The sequence below is a fragment of the Notolepis coatsorum genome (genome assembly GCF_963971535.1).
Source record: "Notolepis coatsorum genome assembly, chromosome: 2".
Taxonomy (NCBI): Eukaryota; Metazoa; Chordata; class Actinopteri; order Aulopiformes; family Paralepididae; genus Notolepis; species Notolepis coatsorum.
In genome coordinates, this window is record NC_140166.1 from 3781695 (window position 1) to 3806311 (window position 24617).

Below are 24617 nucleotides of genomic sequence, written 5' to 3' on the forward strand. Positions count from 1 at the left end.
GTAATAGTGTGTAATAGTGTAATAGTGTGCTAGTGTAATAGTGTAATAGTATAATAGTGTGTAATAGTGTAATAGTGTAATAGTGTGTAATAGTGTAATAGTGTAATAGTGTGCTAGTGTGTAATAGTGTAATAGTGTAATAGTGTGTAATAGTGTAATAGTGTGTAATAGTGTAATAGTGTAATAGTGTAATAATGTGTAATAGTGTAATATAGTGTAATAGTGTGTAATAGTGTAATAGTGTAATAGTGTGCTAGTGTGTAATAGTGTAATAGTGTAATAGTGTAATAGTGTAATAGTGTGTAATAGTGTAATAGTGTGCTAGTGTAATAGTGTAATAGTGTGTAATAGTGTAATAGTGTAATAGTGTGTAATAGTGTAATAGTGTGTAATAGTGTAATAGTGTGTAATAGTGTAATAGTGTGCTAGTGTAATAGTGTGTAATTTTGTGTAATAGTGTGTAATAGTGTAATAGTGTGTAATAGTGTGTAATAGTGTAATAGTGTGTAATAGTGTAATAGTGTGTAATAGTGTCCGCATTCGTGGCGAGCGCCTTGCCCACTACGCCACGTAGCCGCCCACTATTACACTATTACACACTATTACACTATTACACTATTTGGGGTATTTTGGGGTATTTTCTGGTATTTTCTGGTATTTTGGGGTATACTTTGGGGTATTTTAGGGTATTTTGGGGTATTTTCTGGTATTTTCTGGTATTTTGGGGTATACTTTGGGGTATTTTAGGGTATTTTGGGGGTATTTTGGGGTATTTTCTGGTATTTTCTGGTACTTTGGGGTATACTTTGGGGTATTTTGGGGTATTTTCTGGTATTTTCGGGTACTTTGGGGTGATTAGTAGGACCCAAGCTTACCAAGCCATCCTAGGTTGTCAAAATGGGCAGGGGTGAGGTGGGTTCTAGGAGTAAGGTCAAGCATTAGTCTGACCAGTTTGTTTTGAGATGTTTGTAATTTAGTTTTTAGCGCCTTTGAGGTGCTTTGGTACCATGAGGTGCAAGCATAGTCGTAGTACCCTTGAATGAGTGCTCCTGCCAGAGTCATCAGGGTATTCTTGTTTACCAGTGAGGAGATCCGGTACAAGAATCGAGTTCGTTGGTTGACTTTTTTTATTACATTGGATGCCATTTTGTCACAGGAAAGATTTGCCTCTAGGATGGAACCCAGGTAGGTAATATCTTCTTTCCTTGTGACAATATTGTCACCCACTGTAACTGAGAAGCCGTCGGTCTTGCTGAGTTTGTTATTTGAACCGAAGAGAATGGACTCTGTTTTGCCCATGTGTAATGATAGTTTGTTATCAGCGAGCCATATGCAGATTTTGCCTAGTTCTGAGCTGTCAATATAGTTAGTTGATAATCTCAGTTGATATATGCGTCAAGTTATAAACGCATTGGTGGTATATAATTTGGTGGTATATAAATATGTTTTTAAAACGAGAAAAAAAAACGGGTGAGCAGCTCTGTCACATGCGACCTACTCCATGGACCGGCTATTCCGGAAGTCCGACACCTCTCTTTCTATAGCCAGTAGGAGATCAGACAGACACTCTTGACCACATCGATTTATCAGCCTTGTTGTGACCATTTTCAGCTTTGCTGTTGAGACAGGCAGGCTTAAACAGTGTGGGAAATACGGGAGCATGTCTATGTTCCCCGGGTCCTATGTTCCCCGGGTCCTATGTTCCCTGATTGATTGATTGATTGAAAATTTTAGACCACCAGCCCTGATTCTAAACTCTAACCTTAACCAACTTCTAAAGAGGGCCTAAGCTTAACCAGTTCGAAACAAGGCGGACATTAATAATTAATAAAATAATAAAAATTAATACAATTTTCAATCAATTAATCAATCAATCGGGGAACATAGGACCCGGGGAACATAGGACCCGGGGAACATAGGGATGATCCCGGAAATACAGTATGAGCATCAAATTCTTTAAATACATCCAGCATCGCCTTGGCTGTCCTCTTTCGACATTTGTATGTTGTGTTGCACTGTTCATATAATGACACGGATGTCTAGCTACATACTTATTAGCCAGGTATGTTATTAATGTACTTTTGTTGAGTTGGACTGCAGGAACAAAGACGCACGTCTACACATGAACTTGGCGGGGCAGGGAGAGAGTTTATTGCACATGCGCAGAGGTTACACACATGTATGGATACCTGCAATGATCAAATGTGAGACTGTACATTACATTATGTTCAACATGTTGCATGGAATACTCTCAGCTCGGTTTGGAGATGGGTCTCTCAAAGAGCACCTACGGGAGGCTGCAATTTGAAACTGGCCCCCGTAAATGTCCAACCCCCCCCCAATGTACAGTATCCTCCCCCTTGTATATTTTCTGTTAGGATCTCTGTTTAACAGTACTGTATATTTGCATATCATGTGTCACAAATGTAACAGTATCTGTATGTCATGTATGTCATAAATGTCATTATGAATTGAAAATGGGGGACCCCTGATGTAAACAAGACGAAAGTCTTTCTCAAAGCCGTACTGTAATATTGTACCCATTCTACAATCTGTTAATAAAGTTTTCAATCAACCAATCAATCAATCAATCAATCAATCAATCAATCGACCGATCAATCAATCAATCAATCAATCAATCAATCAATCAATCTCCTCCCCCTGGAAGCCATAATTCACACAGTGAATGCACAGTGTTGAGACCATAGATATGTTCTATATATATCTATGGTTGAGTTACAGGTTGAAAAAACCTTCAGCTCTGAACTAGGCAAAATCTGCATATGGCTCGCTGATAACAAACTATCATTACACATGGGCAAAACAGAGTCCATTCTCTTCGGTTCAAATAACAAACTCAGCAAGACCGACGGCTTCTCAGTTACAGTGGGTGACAATATTGTCACAAGGAAAGAAGATATTACCTACCTGGGTTCCATCCTAGAGGCAAATCTTTCCTGTGACAAAATGGCATCCAATGTAATAAAAAAAGTCAACCAACGAACTCGATTCTTGTACCGGATCTCCTCACTGGTAAACAAGAATACCCTGAAGACTCTGGCAGGAGCACTCATTCAAGGGTACTACGACTATGCTTGCACCTCATGGTACCAAAGCACCTCAAAGGCGCTAAAAACAAAATTACAAACATCTCAAAACAAACTGGTCAGACTACTGCTTGACCTTACTCCTAGAACCCACCTCACCCCTGCCCACTTTGACAACCTAGGATGGCTTAGAGTAGACGACAGAGTACAGCAACTTGCAATGGGCCTGGTCTACAAGATACACTACACGACCAAGGTACCCATGTACATGTCAAAATACTTCCCAAAGGTCAGTGAATACCACGATCACAACACCAGAGGGAGCTCCACAAATCATGTTAAACCCAGATTTGGCTCAAACAAGGGACTAAACACGTTTCGCAATTATGCCACATCAATGTGGAACGCCCTACCCAAAGCTGTAAAGGAATGTGAATCACTACCCACTTTCAAAAACACTCTCAAAAAACACCTACAGGAGACTGCAATTCGAAACTGGCCCCTGTAAATGTCCTAACACAACCCCCTCCAATGTACAGTAAATTACCAAGTATGGTCTTGTCAATATTCCAATGTACAGTTTTGTTTGTATAGTTGTACAGTGTCCCCCACCCACCCCTCCTACCCAACCCCCCCCCCCCACTCCTACCCAACCCCCCCCCCCCCCCCCCCACCCACCCACCCAACCACCTCCAATGTACAGTCCCCCCCCCCCCACCTACCCAATTCAATGTACAGTTTCTACCCCCAATGTATATACTCTTTTTTTTCTGGACTCTTTTTGTATCACAAACAGTACTGTATTTGCAAATCTGGTATGTCATAAATGTATAGATGTAGGCGTAGCAGTACTGTCTATCTGTATGTCATGTATGTCATATTATGTTACTATGAATTGAAAATGGAGGACCCTGATGTAAACAAGACGAAAGTCTTTCTCTGGTCTGCATCCCCTTAACAATTGTATGTATTGAGCTGTACTGTACTGTACCCATTCTGCAATCTGTTAATAAAGTTTTCAATCAATCAATCAATCAATCAATCAATCAATCAATCAATCAATCAATCAATCAATGAGACCATAGGTTGAGACCATGGTAAGCGTCATCACAGCGCAACATCGGCAGGAGGACACGGCAGGAGACGTCATCTCCGAGCGACGCCTCGGCAAAACAGTCTCCAAGATGGCGGACGTGGTGAACGTCGGCGTGAACCTGGAAGCCTTTTCTCAAGCGATCAGCGCAATCCAGGCCCTGCGGTCCAGCGTGACTCGCGTGTTCGATTCCCTGAAGGATGGAATGAAGAACAAGGAGACTCTGGAGGGACGAGAGAAGGTCTTCATTAGCGAGTTTCAAGACCACCTGCAGGCCGTGAACAGAGACCTCCAGTCAGTCTCAATAGTAACCCTCTCTGTTGTTGTTGAACATAGACCTTCAGTCAGTCTCCATAGCAACCCTCTCAGATCAGATAACGCTATTATTACTGTTGTTGTTGTTGTTGTTGTTGTTGTTGTTGTTGTTAGTAAACAGATCTTCCGTCATCTCCATATTAGTAACCCACAGTAGTTACTTATACCGCAGACCCCAGGTTGGTAAGACTTTGTTTATGGGACCCCATCTGAAAAGAGAACTTGTGTTATGTATGATTTTAGATATCATTCAATAGCATCACGTTAAATTCAGTTAAACTATTTCCCATTTTTCTGGGGAGCCCCCAAAGGACCCCCAGGGGACCCTGATGGAAACAAGACAAACGTCTTTCTCAGGTCTGCATCCCCTTAACAATTGTATGTATTGAGCCGTACTGTATTGTACCCATTCTGCAATCTGTTAAATAAAGTTTTCATTCATTCATTCATGTACCCCACATTGAGGTTTAGATTCAGGTGAACAGACACTAACATAAAACCAAGCAAAGAACAACAAACTATCAGGCTGAGTTTATCTCATGCAGTCGTTGTAGGAATGAAAACACTGGCATTTGTTTCTGATTTCAGTACATGTTATTTCAATACATATCTGATTTCAATACATTTATATGTGATTTTTCAACTTGTCTGTCTCTCTCTGTGTGTCTCTCTCAGTGAGTTGGAGAGGTTGAGTAGTCTGGTAGGACGTCCATCAGAAAGTCATCCTCTTCATAACAGTGGTCTGTTGAGTCTAGATCCGGTTCACGACAAGACTCCTCTCTACTCTCAGCTGCTGCAGGCCTACAAGTGGTCCAACAAGGTACCATTTCAGTATTTTTCTTTTTAATAAAATAGGAGAGTGAGCGAGAGCCCATGGTATTTATTATTTTTATGTCTTTTAGTCTACTTTCATTCTGATTTAATTACTGGACTGTCATTATTGTTATTATTATTTATGTTATTGTCCTGTGATTTATTGTTGATTATTACTGTTACTGTATTGTTTGTCTTGTTTCATGTAAAAAAAAGGGAAAATAAAAAACATGTGTTAAAAAAAAAAAAAAAGAGGGATTATTAAAGCTCAATGTCAAAAAGAGTAGCCTATAGCAAATACACACAAACACACACACAGAGAATGGCTTATAGTCGACTTAATGATTTTAGAATATTTCAGCTAATGAAGTGAAATATGTATTATCATCAATTAACCAGTTTGGCTACTTAAAATCATGAACGTACAGACAGTGACAGGGAGAGAGAGTCTCAGGCTCAGCCCATCCCATTCCTTACTGTTGGAGCTGGAGAGCAAACTATCCCTGCAAAATCAACTCAAAATTAAAACAAAAGTAAATTTGCCCAGAGGACTGCTCCGCTGTGAGCTAGAGCTGCCGCGGTATTGATATTTTCCTTACCGCACGAATTTGCGAAATATTTCCTACCGCCGCGGTAATTACCGCACAGTGCGCACAAAAAAAAAAAAGTTTGAATGCATTTTTTTTTTTTTTTTGTAGTCTACTCTTATAGCCTGCCTCTAGTCTAATGGCGCTTTTCCACTGCATAGTACCTACTCGACTCGACCCGCTTTAGGCACCTGGTACTTCGTTCCTTTTCCACTGCAGCCAGGTACTACTCCGTTTGGGGAATGGGGATGCAGGCGGGGCCGCCGCCGCTCGCTTGTGTACACTGAAAGCTCCGTGGGCATAGATGTCCGAGGGCTTGCAGCAAGCCAGAGTTTAACACAGTTTCAATCAATCAATAACAACATTAACCAGACTCTCGTTGCGTCTATTCTGCCAAAGCTAACGTTACCTCTCATTGTGTATTCTACCAAGCAAACCCGGGTTTAACGTTACCTCTCGTGTATATCGGCTGACTGTAGTAATAACAACAACAAACTTAACACATCAGCGATCTTGTTGTGACACTAAACTCTCCGCTCGGTGGTAAATTGGGTTGATGTCGGTTTTGTTTCATCAATAAATAAGGCAGAATACACAGTGAATCCATTCTTTTTTGTTTATTGCACTTGGTTCTGTCGCAAACAAATCCTGAATGAAATGCATCCTTAGCGAGGCAGTAAAGATGGCGGCGTTCTGTTTTCGTTCAGAGGCTACAAAGTGTGACGCGTCGAGTAGGGGGTATCTGCAGAGCCGCAGAGCCAGGCTGGACCAATAGGGTCGCTTGGAACCGAGTAGGGTATATCTGCAGAGCCGCAAGCCGCAAGCCAACTTTATTATTATGATAAAAAACAGCGGTGACGCGGTATTCAGCCTAACTCTGCGGTGAGCGTGATGCAACAGCGATACCGCGGTAATGCGGTTATCGCGGCAGCTCCACTGTGAGCTGCTCCAGGATCAGTTTAACTGTTTTAACTGGTCCAGAGGACTGCTCCGCTGTGAGCTGCTCCAGGGTCAGTTTAACTGTTTTAACTGGTCCAGAGGACTGCTCCACTGTGAGCTGCTCCAGGGTCAGTTTAACTGTTTTAACTGGTCCAGAGGACTGCTCCACTGTGAGCTGCTCCAGGATCAGTTTAACTGTTTTAACTGGTCCAGAGGACTGCTCCGCTGTGAGCTGCTCCAGGGTCAGTTTAACTGTTTTAACTGGTCCAGAGGACTGCTCCACTGTGAGCTGCTCCAGGGTCAGTTTAACTGTTTTAACTGGTCCAGAGGACTGCTCCGCTGTGAGCTGCTCCAGGATCAGTTTAACTGTTTTAACTGGTCCAGAGGACTGCTCCACTGTGAGCTGCTCCAGGGTCAGTTTAACTGTTTAACTGGTCCAGAGGACTGCTCCACTGTGAGCTGCTCCAGGGTCAGTTTAACTGTTTTAACTGGTCCAGAGGACTGCTCCGCTGTGAGCTGCTCCAGGGTCAGTTTAACTGTTTTAACTGGTCCAGAGGACTGCTCCGCTGTGAGCTGCTCCAGGATCAGTTTAACTGTTTAACTGGTCCAGAGGACTGCTCCACTGTGAGCTGCTCCAGGATCAGTTTAACTGTTTTGGAGCAAGCTTGGTTACCGTTAGCAGCAAACGTCGATTGATTGAATAAACATTTTATTAACAGATTGCAGAATGGGTACAATACAGTACGGCTCAATACACACAATTGTTAAGGGGATGCAGACCAGAGAAAGACTTTCGTCTGGTTTACATCAGGATCCACTATTTTCAATTCATAATGAATTGTAAGTAAGGGTGCAATTATTTAGCACCGTACAATCCATTCTTTGTGGATCTAGCCCTGAGACTTGTTACGCGCGATGCTAGTCAGTCTCGGAGTTGTCTCGGAATGGATTTGGTAGCTTTTTTCTGCGTCTCCGTAGACCGTGCTGCACCACCGTTTTAATGTCTTAGTGAAGATTAATTTATATGAAAATCGATTTATGTATAATTTAGCTAGCTCACCAACGTTACTGTGATTATAGCAAACTTTAATAATAAAAAAATATATATATATTTTTTTAATAAACTTTTTTATTGTAATTTTTTCTGGAGGGGCGGGGCGTCCCGCCAAGGCAATGGTAGGGGAAACACTGAGTCAGGACAGCTGAAACCTGCCAAATCTTCGACCATAAACACACTTTTTCAATCAATATCTGAAAAGAAAAAAAAGTTCTTGTCTTCTAGTACTATTATGTACTATGTCTATACTACTACCTACTATGCTAATATGTCTATTATACTATGCACTCAAGTCTGACACTGCTAGACGAACGATCCCTTACCCTTAGCTGCCAGAGGTGAACCCTTCCTGCTGACTTGTCGCTTTGGATAAAAGTGTCCGCTAAATTATCAAATGTAAATAAAACATGTTAATATATTGCCCAGGAGTAGAATGATGTTTTTGATCATGGTATATAAGATGATGTTAACACATTGGGCGCCAGAGGTCGCTGTGGGCGTATGGCCGTGTGTGCCAGGCAGTGCTGTAATGAACAGGGGTACATGCCAGTGTTTGCAGTGCTAAAACTATATCAAATATTATAGCTATGGATCTAATAATATAGTCGATTGTCATTGAGTTTCTTCTGGTCAAGATGCAAAAAACAGATAATTTTTTCATCAATACATTCCCGTTTTATACCATGGTGAATATGAGTATAGTTTGAGTAATTCTGTGTAATCCCAGGAAACGCAGCTAAACAGCGTTTTATTGCATTTCATTAGGAAGCGTGCCATTCCTCGCCTGAATCAATAATCAATCTGAAATCAACGCTAGATTATCGGTATTATGTTTAATCATGCATGTATGAAAGGGTGGGTTTATGCTTCGATCGTCACCAACGGCATACATTGTGGAGTAACGTTACAGGGCACACACGGATCACAATGGAGGCATGCTCGGATCAATGCAATATTGATAACATATAGTCCTTACCTTGACTAGGATGTACTGCAAAAAGAAGAATCCAATTATCTGATCGCCATTCCAAGTATTGATCTCGATTGTGTTGCCAAGATAATCCATGAAATTACATGAATCCATGGTGCTTGATTATCCCCAATCCATGTGTTATAACCGTTGCTACTGCCAGAGTAGGAAAACCCGGACTGGATTTGTTAGATCAACATACAGGCTGAGCCAGAGTGAATCCAAGGTTGTGCAATAGCGGCGTTATCCGGCGGTACTGGACGTTTGCGATCTCAGACCCATTCAGGACAGCCTGCACAGGCTGCCCGATGAATTATCAATGGAAATAGCGAATAAAAGAAATAACGATCCAGAAACGTGTTACTCAGTGATTTGGCACTCAACCGTCGGGTGCTAGAAACGTGTTTATCCGTGAGCGGCACTGAAAGTGTTAATATATTATCAGTATAATATTGCTACACATTTCCCCTGAAAACCTCAACATTCCTCCATGGCATTAATTATTTATGACTGAATTCTGACTTTAAAAAACTGATTATATGATGCTGTCTAATTTCCACAAAACATAAAACATGAGGTCTTACAGAAAACATGAGGTCTCTGACACCCTAGCTGGAGAGAGAAGAGGAAATAAAATAAAAGAAGAGGGGAGGTGAGAGGAGAACTGTGGCCTCTCCTTTTCCTCCTTTTGATGTTATCTGGCAGAGAGCTCTTCAACTAATAATACACAGCTGGCTCACACACACACTTTAGCTGATACACTCTTGGGTCTGAAGTGGTGTTGGCTCTCACAGCCAATCGGCACCCTTCCTTCTGCAGTCCACTCTCACTGCTCACTTTGATGTTTAGAACACACACCATTGCTTCTAGATATATTGTTGTTTGTTTTCTGAGGACAATGGACCTCATTCTCTAACATTTTCTATAAGTGTTTAAAAAAAAATCAAACCTAAAAAAAAATGATCCCCACCGGATTCATAAATGCATGGAAATGTGTTCTTAAACAAAGTGTTCTCAGCTGCAACCCCCTGATTAAGGAAGGCCACTGATTCTTAAAGGAACATGCCAACATTTTGGGAAATTAGCTTATCGTCTTCTCCAGAGAGAGACAAGAAGATAGATACCAGTTTCCTCTCTGTGCGTTCAGTAGAAAGCTATCTGGCTGGTTAGCCAAGCTTAGCACAATGAATGGAAGCGGACAGTGCCTGTTAGCCTAGGAATTGTCCAACTAACACCTCTCCCGAAGGCTAACCGGCACTGTCCGCTTCCATTCATTGTGCTAAGCTAGGCTAACATGCAGCCAGATAGCTTTCTACTGAACGCACAGAGAGGAAACTGGTATCTTCTTGTCTTCTCTGGAAAAGACGGTAAGCTTTCCCCAAATGTTTTTTGTTTTGTTTTTGATTATCTTTTCCCCCCCCCCTTTTTCCGATTTTTCTCCCATCCCACTGTTAGTCGTTATGCCAATTCCCAACCCCCTTCCTGGTTGTTGCGCACTGTTGGTCCGGGAGGCCGGAGACTGTCATATGCTTTCCTCCGACGCATGTGCAGCCAGCCGGCAGCCAGTCTGGCAGCTCAGATTCTCACTGGGAGAGTGTAACGTGTGGAAGGTCGCACGACCTCTCTCCAGATCCTACCCTCGCTGAGCAGGCGCCCCGACCGAACTGTAGGGGTCGCTGTCCACAACGCCCAGGACCCACCCACGGCTCCCCTCCCCCTAACTCAGCCAAACGAGTTAGTATAGCGATCAGCCCGAGCCAAGGCAATGCTCACTCTCCGGGAGTCGAGACCGCAGCCTCTTGCATTGGTGACGAGCACAATCTCTGCTACGCCACCTGACCGCTTTTCCCCAAATGTTGGCGTGTTCCTTTAAATTTAACATGCATTCTTGTACACCTGAATTTGTGCACACAGAATCCACAGGCAAGGCAAAAGCAATTTGCGACAGATTAAAATTGGATTAGATTAAAATTAGTGCTGTCAGGCGATTAAAAATATTAATCTAATTAATTACAGGATTTGTAATTAATTAATCTAATTAATCACATTTTAATCGCATAACCATTTTATGCCTGATATTCTATAATCATATTTCAAATTGCATGTGTCCGGATGGCAGAATTCAGTACTTTATCTACAAAACCTTCTGTTTAATCATCTTCCATCTATTAATTTGCTTAGATTTTTCAGGTCTGGTCAATTTGAGCATGGTGTTATTCACAGTCAAAGATTAAATTTTTTTTTATTGATATTCTCATTTGGTTCATTACAATTTACTCAAAATAAAAATGTCATTCAATCAATCACCGCGCAGATTGATTGATTGAATGAAAATGTTATTAACAGATTGCAGAATGGGTACAATACAGTATGGCTCAATACACACAATTGTTAAGGGGATGCAGACCAGAGAAAGACTTTCGTCTTGTTTACATCAGGGTCCCCCATTTTCAATTCATAATGAATTGTAAGTAAGGGTGCAACTTGCACCGTGCAATCCATTCTTTGTGGATCTAGCACACAGTATTTCTGACACTGGGAATACATTCCCTGAGATTCATAGATGTCCCTAGAATCAGACACCAAGAACATGCAAATGGAGGACCATATTAAAAAAAGTCTGTAAATGTGTATTCTACAATTTGAGTTAATTTTCATAACGCGATAATTTGCTGTGTAGTTAATTAATCTAATTAAAGCGATAAACTGACAGCCCTAATTAAAATCTATTGTCATTATACTGCACAAGTACAGTACAATGAAAATAAGTTTAGCACACAGTAAAGTGCAATAGTAATATACAATGTACTGGCCAGCAGTGTAACTAGCAAGAGTAGGTAAGGGATATGTATAGATATAGTATCTATCTACAGCAGGGGTCTCAAACTCGCGGCCCGCGGGCCAATTGCGGCCCGCGGGATGATAATTTACGGCCCCCTACTGGACATCAACGTTTAGTGTTAATGCGGCCCGCGCGCAACTGTTTGCCGAGTCGTTGCGCGAGAGTTGGACGTTTTATTTATTTTATCACTTGTAGGCTACCATAGCGCAGGCTCATGACAGCAACGTTATGTTAGTGACTTGGTTGAAACGTGATTCCGGAGTGATATCAAGTAAAGTGGAAGCAAATGCATCCTCGCTATCGCTCTCCTCTGCGAGCAGTGCTCTGCATGTCCGGCAGCACTGCCACTGTCTGTCTGTGTGTACGGGTCTGGTCCAATCACATACGCGTCCCGTCAGCGTTTTTCCCCCTCACCCACAGTCTGCGAATCAGAGGCAGAGTAGGGGAGTAGGGCGGGTCTTCACGGACTGCATGTCGTCTCTCTCTCAAATTCAGTTCAAGTCGGAGCAGAGTTGGCAGCGCATCTACAGTAAACTCGCTCCCAGTTTTATCTCTGTGAGATAAATGTAGCTATTAGCCTATTTTCGCCAGCAGGCAGCCAGCAGAAAAATATGGCATTTTCAAAGATGGTCAGTAAAAGAAAAGTCGACTGCAATTCAAAGGTGAATGGACGGAAAAATATGCGTTCATCCTGAGTCCCAGCCAGAGGCGTAGCTGGAGATTCTGGGCCCCATGAAAGAATCAATTTGTGGGCCCCCAATCTATAAAAAAAATGTGGGTCCCCCAATCTATAAACAAATTTGGGGCATTTATTTATTGATGAAAACGCATAATATGGTTTTTACCTATTCTTTTTTATAATACAGACAATTATACTTTTGAGTCATCTACATTAACTTACTTTAGGATAATAATAAAACCATATTAACACTTTGATTGCTTAAGGCTAAATTCATGATATACCATAGGTTGCCAGCTCTATTTGTCTATGGAGAAATTCCCCTTCTTTGCAGGGCTATAACTTTTTAAATTCTATTGCTAAATTGCCATTATTATGGCCCATTCAATGTCCTATATGTATTGTTCAGGGTGTATGAACGTTACACTTTTTCATTCACATATTCATACTAAAATATGATCTAAAGTATAAGTATGTTTTCATCTCTTTCTGCAGCTTTCTCCAGAACGTGATTTATAGCCCCAAATGCATTATATTGATGATCAAATACAGTTTGATAGCAATCGGCGCGATATAAAAAAAATCCAACTGGACGGACTTCTGGAAGTTACTACACGTCGTCTGATGTTGACCGGATGGCCGAGGGGGCGTTTATAATTCCGTGGGCAGCGTTATACCATTCATCTAATGTGGGTCAAATGTTCATCAGATCAGTTAGTATAGAAGACATTGAAAAATAACGCTGAATCTTACCGTATCTTCCTCACGCCGTTTGGCGATGAGCGTGGAGTATACATTTTCCTATTATGGGATGTTGGAATACCCGGTCCATTTCCAGGTTGTATAATACTATATACGTCCAAATCATGTTGTTTATCGAGTTATTGGCAACGGATCGCTATGTATTGTGACGAGCTAGAGTGCCGGGACCTTTACCGAGTGCCCGGAAGTAATATGGGAGAACAGCACATCGTCCAAGTAACTTCCTGTTAGGCGATTGCGCCGATCGGCCACCAGATGGCGCTCTTGAACCGCTAGAGGGTTCAGTGGGGCTTTTTGGTGGGTCTCAGGCCAGCGGATGGGAAATATGAATCCGATCACAGATTTTTGAAATATTGATATCAAAGACGAGTTACGGCGTCTTCGGCAACTTGAGCATGGCGGGGAAGGACGCCTAAACACGTCTTCCGGCAGTTAAAGTGTTAATAAAAAGATAATAATAGTGTTCTCTGGGCCCCCCCCCCCAGTGCTGGGCCCTTGGAATCATCCTACCCCCCCCCCCCAACCAATTATGTGACTATATGCCAAGAAACGGTAGCTATTTGAAAATAATGTATGACTGAAGTGATGGAGACCATGTTTGAAGGCAAACAAAAGCAAATCCCCCTCAGATCGCACAGCAACCAGAATAACTGAAATACTGGCTGGTGATTTGATTAAACAGCTTTGTGATAGAATAAAAAAAATGCACAGTGCATTTCCATAGCTGTGGATGAGTCCACTGACACCACTGAGAAGCCTGAAGAACCGTTCATGTTCTGAAGAACTGTTCATTATTCTGAAATGTTATTGCTAAAGATTGAGAAGATTGGATCAGTTGTACTTTTTTTTTGAATACTTGAAACCCTTTTTTTGTGGAATATTTGATGCGGCCCAGCCTCACCCAGACTCTACCTCCAGCGGCCCCCAGGTACATTGAGTTTGAGACCCCTGATCTACAGATATGTAAAAAGGATTATTATGCATGTATGCACAGACATATGTGGATATAGAGTAAGATAAGGAGTATAACATAAGCGTGACATCGTAGTTAGTGTCAATACGGGGTACAAGGCCACTCAAAAAAGCGGCATGGGACAAGATAATGGGTGAGGTTAACTGATGTCAGGAGAGGGGAGCACAATGGCTGATGTGAAATCGAAGGCCAAAAGAAACACAGGAGAGGGCGCATCGAGGCCATCACGGGCACCACAGCAGTCGTCTGTGTGCCAGCTGCTGCGTCCAAACACATCCAGCTTCTTTTCAGCAGTCCCATGCTTAGGGATGGGTACCCAACTGAATTAAGGGTACCGGCCGAATCACGTCGGTACTACCGAGTACCGATTCACGTGAGTTCCGCCGGTGAGTTTTTCGATGACGTCAACGTTTTGTTACCGCAAAACGAAACCTATGAAGTGTGCCGCACGTTCACGTCAACGTTCACACACACAATACACGCTTACCTAGGATTTGACTTGATTCAAGAACAAAGCAGCCGGGGCGATGGCAAGCCGAGAACGGTCTCAAGTGTTGTTACACTTTACAAAGCTAGATGCAGACAACGCTCACTGCAATATTATATATTATATACAGTATATATTATCAAATTGTTCTAAATAAATAATAATTGACTGAAGTACAGAAAAAAGGTACCGTTGGGTACCGGTATCGATTCACAGGTACCGGTATCGGTTCAAATGTGAAGGGTACCCAACCCTACCCATGATGCACTTGACGGTGGCTCTCATTGTAGGCCACCTCCTGCTCCGTCTGAGGGTTGGTGATTGGGGTCATCAACCAGTGGGCCAGCGCATATCTGCAATCTCCAAATGAAACCAAGTCATTAGAAGTATAGAAGCCTATTGTTGCTGCAACTATTAATTACGCACAGATACTTACCAATTAGCCATGCCTCTCCATCGTCTCCTTTAGTTTAGTAATAATAATAACAGTAACAATATTATTATTAATAATAATAATATGAGTCATAATAATAATAGTAATGATAATAACATTAATAATAATAATAAAAAACATTTCTTTGTGTTGCCATAGCTTCAGTACCATGCTGGCCTGGCCTCCAGTTTGCTCAACCAGCAGTCACTCAAACGATCAGCCAATCAGATGGGAGCGTCAGCCAAGAGGAGGCCCAAAGTCCAACCCAGCACCCTGGTTCTACCACCTCAGTGAGTTCACATACACATACACACATATATATATATATATATATATATATGTATCAGAATCGTTTGGCCATCACGTTTCGGGGCACCAAGAGATTGTTGACTTGACTTTAGTACTGTGTGGAACACTTTGCTGTAGTCTAATACAGTGGTTCTCAAACTACGGGTCGCGACCCAAATTGGGGTCGCGGGTAGGTGACAGTGGGGTCACCCATTGGAAAGTAAAATAAAGATTATTTTTCTTTATTTTAAATTTCTTTTAATGTTCTGGCAACATATTTTGCCTAAATATGCCTCGTTTTATAAATGTGTATTGATAACATAGTGCTGTAATTAAATGTTCTAATAAATATGCATGATCAAGTTCAACAACGTGTGCTTTTATTCTTTAATTCCACGTTGAAATTACGCGAGTGTGGGGTCCCCAAAAAAAATCCTAAATAAAATGGGGTCACTATATGAAAAGGTTTGAGAACCCCTGGTCTAAAACATCACTCCTGGGTTTACTTTGTTACTGTGGAACCCTTTGCTGTAGTCTAATACATCACTCCTGGGTTTAGAGATGGCTTAAACATTACAGATTTAGTTTTGTGTACGATAGAGATCTATTAAACATTACAGATTTAGTTTTGTCTATGATAGAGATGGATTAAACATTACAGATTTAGTTTTGTGTACGATAGAGATCTATTAAACATTACAGATTTAGTTTTGTCTACGATATAGATGGATTAAACATTACAGATTTAGTTAGTCTATGATAAAGATGGATTGAACATTTCAGATGTAGTTTTGTCTACGATATAGATGGATTAAACATTACAGATGTAGTTTTGTCTATGATAGAGATGGATTAAACATTACAGATTTTGTATAGTCTACGATATAGATGGATTAAACATTACAGATGTAGTTGTCTACGATAGAGATGGATTAAACATTACAGATTTAGTTTAGTCTATGATAGAGATGGATTAAACATTACAGATTTAGTTTAGTCTATGATAGAGATGGATTAAACATTACAGATTTAGTTTAGTCTATGATAGAGATGGATTAAACATTAGAGATTTAGTTTTGTCTACGATATAGATGGATTAAACATTACAGATGTAGTTTTGTCTACGATAGAGATGGATTAAACATTACAGATTTTGTATAGTCTACGATATAGATGGATTAAACATTACAGATGTAGTTTTGTCTACGATAGAGATGGATTAAACATTACAGATTTTGTATAGTCTACGATATAGATGGATTAAACATTACAGATGTAGTTTTGTCTACGATATAGCAATGGGGGAAATAAGTATTGAACACATCAACATTTTGTTCAGTAAATGTATTGCCAATGAGCGTATTCAAGTGAAATTTGCACCAGACTTTGGTATTAACTCAAGAAATCCAGACAAGAAATCTAAACATTAAAGTCAATATGTAAATAAAGTTATGTGTAATAAAGTGGAATGATACAGGAAAAAAGTATTGGACACACTAAGAAAAAGCAGTACACCACAGCAAGGAAAGGCAAGGAACTAGCTGAAAACCAAAACTAATTAGGAGGCAACTCTACCTCCTATCTGTGCTAATAATGTCAACTGGGTTAGAATATATTGATGGGCTATAAAAAAAAAAAAAAAGTATGTTACCAAGGTGCCACACAAGAAACATCAAATGAAGGGTAAAAGCAAAGAGCTCTCAAGACCTTCACAAACAGATTATTGCAAATCATGACAATAGAATTGGCTAAAGACGTATTTCACAACTTCAGAATCTTCCAGTAAGCACCATTAGGGGCATTATCCATAAGTGGAAGCAACATCACTCCATCATCAACCGGCCATGCACAGGTGCTCCTCGCAAAATTTCTGATCAGGGAGTCAGAAGGATACTTTGAAGAGTAGCCAGAGAGCCAAGGACCACTAGGAAAGAGCTCCAGAAAAACTTGGAGGCAGCAGGTACAACTGTGACAGAAAGGACCATAGGCAATGCACTCCACCGCCATGGCCTCTGTCCGCTCTCAGCTTGCAAGACTCCACTACTGAAAAAAAGACATGTTGAAGCTTGTTTAAAGTTTGCCAAACAACATTTGGACAAGACGGTGAACTACTGGTAGCATGTACTCTGGTCAGATGAGACGAAAATGTCACACAACTCACCATGTTTGGAGGAGAAATGGCACTGCACATTACCAGAATAACACTATACCAACAGTCAGTGCCGTCTGGGAGAAATGCGAGGCCCTGTGCGAGTTCCAAACGTGAGGCCCCCCCTCAAAGGCAAACATTTTTAAAATTAATATATATTTTTAATTTTTTTTTAATTTAAATATATATATATATGTTTTTTTATACAGCCAACATACTCCTAAACAATAGCGCTGCCCGAGGCTGGGCACACAGATACAGTCAACATATTCCCAAATAATAGCGCTGCCCGAGGCTGGGCATATGATACAGTCGAATGCACAAAACACCCCCGGAACCTGACAAACAAGCCCAAAGCCAGATAGGTAGATATAGAGAGAGAAAGAGAGAGAGATATAGATAGAGAGAGAGAAAGAGAGAGATATATATATAGAGAGAGAGAATCGTTGCTCAAAACTGGCAGAGCTGGAAACGCTTTACTCTACGTTATTTTCTTCTTTACAATACAACTACTCGGTTCGACTGGAAACTCAAATTAATGTGCTAAAAAAAGAGATTAACGCCATTTATAAACAACAATCTGAAGTACAAATACGTAGCACAAGACAACAGCACTACTCTCAGGGTTCTAAACCAAGTCACCTACTAGCTATGCGGTTAAGAGTCAACGCAAAATTTGCAGATATAAATTCCATTAAAGCACAACAAGGACTTGTTACAGACCCTAAAAAAATCAACGAGACATTCAAAGAGTTCTACTCCAACTTGTATAAATCAGAAACGACCTTCGATCAAAACAAAATGGACACATATCTTAATCAAATTAACCTCCCCAAACTATCAGAGGATGACGCTAAACAGTTAGAAACACCCATCACACTAGATGAACTTAGGGAGGCCATATCTGAAATGCAAAGTGGTAGGGCTCCTGGAAGAGACGGTATCCCACCAGAAATGTACCTCTCATGTTGGGACGTAATTGGACCCCTATTACTTAATATGATTTTATACTCAATCAAGGAGGGGAACTTCCATAAGAACAACAATATTGCACTCATGACAGTCCTCCTTAAAAAAGACAAAGACCCCACCGAGTGCGGTAGTTACAGACCCTTAAGCCTCGTCGGAACCGATATCAAGCTGTATTCTAAGGTATTAGCCATCAGACTCCAAAAGCATATGACGTCTTTAGTTCATCCGGACCAGACTGGCTTCATAAGAGGCCGCTTGATCAAGGATAATATAAGACGATTACTACACGTACTAGATGACACCACACCTAAGGCGATGCTGTCCCTGGATGCGATGAAAGCTTTTGATAGGTTGGAATGGTCTTATCTATGGGCAGTATTAGAAAGGATGGGGTTAGGAAAAGGATTCATTGATATGATTAAAGTATTATACAAAGACCCATCGGCCATGATTACAACAGGTATAATCACCTCCGAAATCTTTCCGGTATCATGCTCTTCTAGACAGGGTTGCCCTCTTAGTCCCGGACTATTCGATTTATCATTAGAGCCTTTAGCACAATACATAAGACAATCCCAATTCATAGAACCAATCGCAATCAAGGGCACACAACACAAAATTAGTTTATATGCGGACGACGTAATACTGTTCATGCAAAACCCTAACACCGCAATGCCTCATCTTCTCAAGTTGATTGATGAATTTGGCAGTCTATCGGGATTTAGGATAAATTGGCCAAAGTCGGCTTTCCTTCCACTTAATGCCCCTGCAAAAAATATACTCCTTCCAGAAGAAATACCAATGGTTAAACACTTTAGATGTTTGGGAGTTGAAGTATTCCCTACTATAAGCCAAACGGTGAAGTACAATTACATACAAATCCAAAATAAGATCAAATACGACTTTGACAGGTGGTCAAAACTTAAAAACTCAGTTCAGGCACGGGTATCAATAGTTAAGATGGATGTCCTACCTAGAATCAACTTCATTAGCTCAATGCTACCGTTAGCCCCTCCAAAAAATTACACTCTACCGCATACAAATTTATTTGGAATAACAAACCACCACGTATGAAAAGATCCACCGCACAGAGAAACAAAGCCGACGGAGGTATGGCATTTCCAGATTTTTACCACTATTTTAAGGCGTACACTTTAAGACCACTGACAGCCTGGTTTGATTCCCAAGCATCAGTATCCTGGAGAAATTTAGAAGTAAATATAGTAGCACCACATAGACTGCAGGACATAGTATACACCAAATTATCAATTAAGCAATGCAAATTGAAATTTGGCCCCATTATTACTCATGCGATCCGGATATGGCGTGAAACACAAAAAGAATATTCTAACCCACATAAATGGCATAGTCATACTCCCATATTCAATAACAATGCACTCCTGATTGGAAAACGACCTATAAGATACCCTAAATGGGAAAAGCAGGGCATACACACATTAGGAGATGTTTTCAACAAACATGGCTTTTGTAGATATGAAGAAATACATAAAAAATGTAATCTCACCAGATCCACATATTATTTTTTACGCACAGTTATTGGTATGTTTGAAGGCTCATGGAGTCCCATTAAGGATACCAATTGAACACCACAGATACCACAAATTCTTCTATGAAAGAGAGACATCGAGAGGTTTTGTATCAGATTTTTATCATCAATTACTAACGTCCTCGTATGAAATCCTCCCCCTAGACTCAGTCTGGAGGAGGGATATACCAGACCTGGAAATACATTTTGATTGGCAAGAAGCCTGGGCAAACGTTCGACTTGCGTCACGTAACCCGGACCATCAACAAATAAATCTTAACTATATTCATAGGACATACTTGACTCCTATAAGATTGAACAGAATGGGACTTAAACAAGACTCCAGATGCTCCTTGTGTACAAATGGGGACGAGGGTACATTTATGCACATGTACTGGGATTGCCCACCAGTTAAGATATTCTGGAAAGAAGTGTCCCAGCAATTATCAAATATTTTAATTCTGGATATACCTGTACACCCCTCTGTATTGCTGTTGAATGATGTTTTTGAGTTTGCAGTCCCTATACAGCTAAAGAGATTCGTTTTATCAGGTATCACAGCGGCTAAAAAGCTGATAGCATCACGATGGTTTCAACCGGAAAAAATGTGTAGGAAGGTTTGGATTCTTACATATCTCGATAGATAGAAATATCTACAGCAAGGATTTTAGGTGTCAGTGAATCCAAAATTGCAATGTGGTTAGAAGTGGTGGAGAGAATAAAAGCTAGCATATGAATTGTAGTGCCTGGTAAGGAGCGAATGATAATGGATGGATTATCCAAGTGGGGGTCCGGGGGGGGGGGGGGGGGGGGAGCGAGCGAGAGCATATGTGTGTAGGGTATTAGATAGCAAGTATTAGGTATATTTCTTGTATAATACATTTATTCAAATGGTGATTTAATTGGAGGTGTACTGTTAATTAATGCTTGTATATCTAATTTTATGTTTATGTGTATGTTTAAAAAATAATAAAAAAAAATATATAAAAAAAAGCAAAGAAAAAAAGAGAGAGAGAGATCCACGGCGGGAACAGAGCAGACCGCACCAAAAACTCACCCTAACGCAGAGTCAGGTCCAAGAGGAAGGAGACGACCGTGGAGAAAGTTCACCAGTCCCATCATGATATTGTCCCCCCCGTTGGGATGAACCCGGGAGTCCGCTCCCAGTCCATCCGCCACACGTTAGCACCCGACAGCGTAGCCAACGCTAGCTAGCTAGCGTTAGCTAACGCTAGTTAGCTGTCCCTGCCCCCAGCCAAGCTACTAGCCGACATAGCTATAGCCTGACTGAAGGTTCCAACACGCAACAACTTTCATCCTCAGTCCATCCACCGAACGTCCTCCCCATCCTGGCACAACCTAATCACCACACCCGGTACCGACAAGCCCACGGCACGCGGCGCCATCTCCTCCGCTCCGATGCTGCACATCTGGTTCTCTTGGCCAAGACATCCACTCGCTCCAGTGGACAGCGCCGAATAGACCCTGTACCTGGCTGTACCCCCTCCCCTCATGGATAATACCGGTCTTCTTCACATCTCTCTACCGACTACCAGACCGACGCCAACCAGCTCCCCCTAGTGTTAGTCCTCCCACCCCACGATGCTTTGCATAAAAGTAATTGAATGAAACCAATAGTATATCTGCAGAGCCGCAGAGCCCGGAACACTATTCTACAAACGTGTCTAATGTGAAATATATAAGCATGTAAGCAAAACTAGATTTTAGGTCTGTGATGGAAAGTGATTGTTAACATTCTATTTATTTTAATTAAAAAAATATATATATATATATATTTATAAAAAAAAAAAAAAAAAAAAATTCTTTTTTGCGAGGCCCCCCTTTCCGTGACGCCCTGTGCGACCGCACTGCTCGCACACCCCCTGAGGCGGCCCTGCCAACAGTGAAGTTTGGAGGTGGAAGTATCATGGTGTGGGGCTGCTTCTCCTCTCCTGGTACTGGCAGACTTCATATCATTGAAGGAACAATGAATGGAGCCATGTACAGAGAAATTCTTGAGAGGAACCTGCTGCCATTCACCAGGATGCTGAGGATGAGACGTGGGCGGACCTTCCAGCAGGACAACGATCCAAAGCGAACAGCAAAGGAAACTCGCAGTTGGTTTCAGAGAAACAAAATCAACTTGTTGGAATGGCCCAGTCAATCACCTGACTTAAACCCAATTGAACATTTGTGGAAGCATCTGAAGATCCAGATTCACAAGAGGCCCCCCCGCAATCTTCAAGATTTAAAGACAATCTGTGTAGAGGAATGGGCCAAAATCACACCTGAATACTGCGGGTGATTAGTTACATCACACAGAAAGCGTCCTTGAAGCTGTCATTACAAACAAAGGCTTCTCCACTAAGTATTCAATTAATTTCAGTTAGTGTGTTCAATACTTTTTTCTTGTGTCATTCCACTTTATTACACATAACTTTATTTATGTATGGACTTTAATGTTTAGATTTTGTCTGGATTCCCTGAGTTAATACCAAAGTCTGGTGAAAATTTCACTTGAATGGCCACATTGGAAATATATTTACGGGACAAAATGCTGATGTGTTCAATACTTATTTCCCCCATTGTAGATGGAATTTGAGAATGCAAGGTGTATGCAGGCATTAATACATTTAACATTATTGGCCAGTTCACATCTCCACGGTCAGCACAAGGAGAGATCTTGGAAGGCAAAAGCACCCCCAAAGTATTTACCCAAAGCAACCTCTGCATTGCAAATCCATAATCAAATCCTTAATGCTATTTATAGCAAACTATATGCAGCCCAATGCAGTCACCGGTCATTTGTTATTTCAGTGCATAATGTCAAACCACAACGTTATTATTACCTCTCATAGTCACTTCAGCAACAGGTCATTTCCAAACTTGGAACAGACATGAAGCAAATTTGTCAAGGAATGATCTGATATGTCACAACACTATGACCCCAAAACGTGATATGAACCCAACCGTGATTTCTGTGAACTGTTAGTTCACAACCACTAGTTAGTTACAACCACTGACATATGAAAATCTGACACCCTCCCCCCTTTCCCTTCTGAATAAATGTAAATGAATAATAAAATAAAAAGTCTTAAAATTCAGCAAAGACTCAAGAATGTTTCATAAACTCCGCTCCATCATATCTCACTCTGAATTAGAACTGTCCGTGCATGCTTTTATTTCCTCTAGGCTTGATTACTGCAACTCACTCACCTGTCTCACTAAATCATCCACAGACAAACTGCAAATGGTCAAATGCTGCAGCCAGGCTACTCACAAGGTCAAAAATATCATGTACAGCTCAATACAACAACAGTGCTAAGACTGGAGGATGAAGACCAGAAAAAGACTTTCGGCTTTTTTACATAAGGGTCCTCCATTTTCAATTCATCAAAACATTTAGAGACATACAAATATACAGTAGTTTCATTAAAAAAAAGTAATATTAACTTTTTTTTGTTTTTTTTGCCACAAATATCTTATCGGTATCGGCCGATTGTGTTAGTTGAACAATCGGTATCGGCCGCAAAATTTCATATCGGTGCATCCCTAAGCGATATCATACATTTTTCATCCATCCAGCCTCACGTTATCATTGGGACTGGCTCTGAGCTCGAAAAGGGCCGCCCCCTATCGTCTCCCGGATGGTATTGCACCCATTGGAATGGAGTCGATGGGAATGCATCAGAAAAAAAAACTCCGGGCTCCACATTTTACTTCTGAGGCATGTAACCTGAGACTATTGCATCCACTGAGGGAACTGGAAGAAGCGTCGATTTCGAGGTATAACGTTGGATCTATAAATAAATATTTGGAATGGCGATCAGGAATTGGATTAATCTTTTTGCAGAACATCTGATCTGAGGTAAGGACTTTATTTTTTACCAGTATTGGGTTAATCAGAGTTTTTTTTTCTCAGCGTTCACAACGTGTCTCCTGTGTGTGTACAGTGTGTGCGTAACGTTAGCGGCAGGCACGGCATAGATAATCGATTTTCAGCCCGCTTCTCTAGCGTGCATAAGTACACATAATATCGATAATCTAGCGTTTATTTGAAAACGATTCATAAATAGGCAGAAAAATTACAACATGTTTTGTGTATTCCAGTAAAGAGCTATTTTCACGGATTTTTCTGGAATCACTAGAAATCTTCAAAACTATACTCGTATTCAAAACGGTATAAAACGGAAATGTACTGATAAAAAAACAATCCGTTTCGTACATGTTGACTGCAAGCAAGTCATTGATAAGCGACGGGTGTATTAGACACATAGCCATAATTTAAGATATAGTTTATGCGTTCGCAAATGTGCTCGTCCTCATTGACTAAAGCGCTGGCACTCAAGCGATAAATCGCGCACCCCCTGCTGGCAACCAATGTGTTAACGTCGAAATCTGTGTGTACCCAGGAGATTTGCATCATGAATCCCACTCATTCTTAAACTCAAAAGCGTGTTCGCGCTAAATTAATTTGCATACAGACACGCCCACCATCTCCTTATAAGGCGAATGAGGCGGGTTTAAAACAGCAGAGTTTCGCCATCTGATCCCTGTCTGATATATTCAACAGGAAGCGCTTTGCGATCTCAAAATGACACACATATGTTCCTGTGGGTCGCTCATCGCATGTGTGTGTGTGTGTTAATCTGATGACAAATAAAG

The 24617-nt window shown here is 41.2% G+C and overlaps 1 protein-coding gene across 1 annotated transcript in view; it reads left to right on the top strand.

Moving 5' to 3' along the window:
* Positions 1 to 4223: 4223 nt before the first annotated feature.
* Positions 4224 to 24617, top strand: part of med27 (mediator complex subunit 27) — a 51026-nt gene continuing 30632 nt past the window's right edge. Inside the window, exons 1-3 of the mRNA XM_084307938.1 lie at positions 4224 to 4434; positions 5131 to 5275; positions 15157 to 15287. Coding sequence (XP_084164064.1) covers positions 4232 to 4434; positions 5131 to 5275; positions 15157 to 15287 — 479 coding nt within the window. The 5' untranslated portion in view covers positions 4224 to 4231. The remainder of the gene's footprint in view (positions 4435 to 5130; positions 5276 to 15156; positions 15288 to 24617) is intronic.